Genomic DNA, 2,279 nt, shown 5'->3' with positions numbered 1-2,279 from the left:
GACGCTCCTCAGACGGAGGAGACGTTCCTGACGCTCCTCAGACGGAGGAGACGTTCCTGACGCTCCTCAGACGGAGCAGCTCACCTCCTCACCGCTGTACTGCTTCAGGCAGTGCAGCAGGCGGCTGCTGTTGGCCAACCAGAACGACATCATCTCAAAGTCGTCGTTGTTCCTCTGCAGAACCAACAGGAACACAGTTAGAACCAGGCTGCCTCTCAGACAGCAGGGTGTGTGTGTGTGTGTGTGTGTGTGTGTGTGTGTGTGTGTGTGTGTGTGTGTGTGTGTGTGTGTGAGAGACAGACCTTTAGGACCTTCTTGATGCCGTTGATGCTGGAGGTCAGCAGAGAGACGACCTTCTGGTCGTCGTTGATGTAGTCGGCGTGGCGGATGCACATGAAGAGGATGTAGGCGGGGAGGCAGGGGACGGTGGCCGACACCGTGCTGGGTCGGATGTCTGAGGACGGAACAACAAACCCCAGGTTCTGAACTACTTCAGGTTCTGATTCATCAGGCATCAAATAGGTCCGGTTTGGTTCTGACGACCAAACGCTGGCATCGGTTCTGGATCACTCATTGACCTCTGAACCCAGTCTACGTGTTCAAACCTTGTTCTGGTACCAACTCGTGGTTCTGACATCATCCGGTCCTGCCTCCGGTCAGAACCTGAGGTCCAGTGGCGGTCTCACCTGTGATCAGGGTCTTGATGAGCCGGGCCTCGTCCTCCTTCAGGTACTCCAGCATCCCCTCGAAGTCCTTGTCCTTCCTCTTCAGGGTCTCCTGGCGGATCATCTTGTTCTTGTCATCCTTGTTCTGATCGACATCGTGAGCCGCAGCCTGAGCTGCAGAACCAGAACCAGAACCAGTCAGGTAGAGACAGACATAGAGACATGTCGAGTCCGAGACATGAAGACATGCATTCATGTTTGTTAAAGACGAAGCTTCTCCGTCCACATGAAGACACCAGAGAAAACATGTCCCATGTGGACACCTGTCCCCCTTTGACATCAGGATGGACAGATCAAGCTGAGGACCAGAGGGACATGTCCACCATGGACACAGTGCTGGCACCCCCTACCTGCCAGCTCCTGGACCTTCTTCATGTAGATCCTCAGCTGCTTCTTCAGCTTCCTCTCGTTCTTTTCCATTTTCTCCGCAATCCCCTTGAGTTCCTGTGAGCAGACAGAACCGGGTCAGGCTGGCTGAACCGGGTCGGGCCAGCGGTTCTGATGGTCCAGGGTGCTCACCAGGTTGCTGTTGGTGAGCCGGGTCAGCTCCTGCTGGACGGTGTAGTCCACCTTGGCCTCGGGGGACAGAGCGGACATGTAGTCAAGCAGCTCCTGCTTCTTCTCCAGGTCGTCCTTCAGCAGCTCGATCTGGGTGTGCAGCGCCTCCAGCTCGTCCCGGTGCTGCCGGGTTTGGGTCTGCAGCTGGGCCTCCAGCAGCCTGCAGGACACACAGCTCAGTTACACCAGGAGACGTCGGCTGGACAAACCGTACCGACTCTGGATGAAAGGCCTCTTCATCCAGACATCAGAACCAGAACCAGAGGTCCACCACAACAACTTCACACACAGATAGACGTGTAGAGCGCAGAGGGAGGAGGAGCTAGCAGCTAGCAGGAAGCACACAGAGACCTGGCTACTTGTTTGAGGCCCTGGTAGGCCAGGCCCAGTTCGCCGTCCTCGTTCAGAAGACACCAGTCCTGCAGGTTACTGGCGTCCAGCAGCAGAGGACAGGAGACAGACAGGAGGACAGAGCAGCAGAGACAGTCAGCATGAGGAGCAGCTTCACAGGTTTCATTAACAAACTCGTCTTCATTGGTCCGAAACCCTAAAACAAACTTGGCCTGGACCGGGTCGCTGTTCTGATCCGGAACCACAGAAGATCCACTTCACTGATTCTCATCTAGAACCTGAGCTGAACTTCCAGAACCTCCTCTGGTTCTGTTGGCTGCTGTTGTAGTTTTTACACATAACCAGCAGGAGGCGCCAGTTCTACTGTTAGGAAAATTGAGCCTGATGGAGGTTCTCTAATAATAACTATTATTATTATTATTATTATTATTATTATTATTATTATGTTAAACATACAGACACCAACAGGCCACAAACACATCAAGGATGAAAACACAAAATCACAACTGCAACGTAACGCTGGACATCAGCAGCTGTAAAGCTTCTGGACTGAGGAGCAGCAGGTGAAGCAGAGTGTTGGGACAAAAGACAGAGGGACCCTGACCCGTCCAGAGGGACCCTGACCCGTCCAGAGGGACCCGAACC

At 53.9% G+C, this 2,279-nt stretch overlaps 1 protein-coding gene across 3 annotated transcripts in view; it reads right to left on the bottom strand.

The window, feature by feature from the left end:
* Positions 1 to 51: 51 nt before the first annotated feature.
* Positions 52 to 2,279, bottom strand: part of myo5b (myosin VB) — a 25,616-nt gene continuing 23,388 nt past the window's right edge. For all 3 annotated transcript variants that reach the window (XM_017307755.1, XM_017307757.1, XM_017307756.1), the window contains 5 exons: positions 1,245 to 1,443; positions 1,076 to 1,169; positions 687 to 839; positions 303 to 454; positions 52 to 174 (listed from right to left, as the gene is read on the bottom strand). In XM_017307755.1, coding sequence (XP_017163244.1) covers positions 67 to 174; positions 303 to 454; positions 687 to 839; positions 1,076 to 1,169; positions 1,245 to 1,443 — 706 coding nt within the window. In that variant the 3' untranslated portion in view covers positions 52 to 66. The remainder of the gene's footprint in view (positions 175 to 302; positions 455 to 686; positions 840 to 1,075; positions 1,170 to 1,244; positions 1,444 to 2,279) is intronic.

This window comes from Poecilia reticulata, linkage group LG12, assembly GCF_000633615.1.
Source record: "Poecilia reticulata strain Guanapo linkage group LG12, Guppy_female_1.0+MT, whole genome shotgun sequence".
Classification (NCBI taxonomy): Eukaryota; Metazoa; Chordata; class Actinopteri; order Cyprinodontiformes; family Poeciliidae; genus Poecilia; species Poecilia reticulata.
Note: the sequence above shows the minus strand (reverse complement) of the source record. Positions and strands in the feature narration are given on the sequence as shown.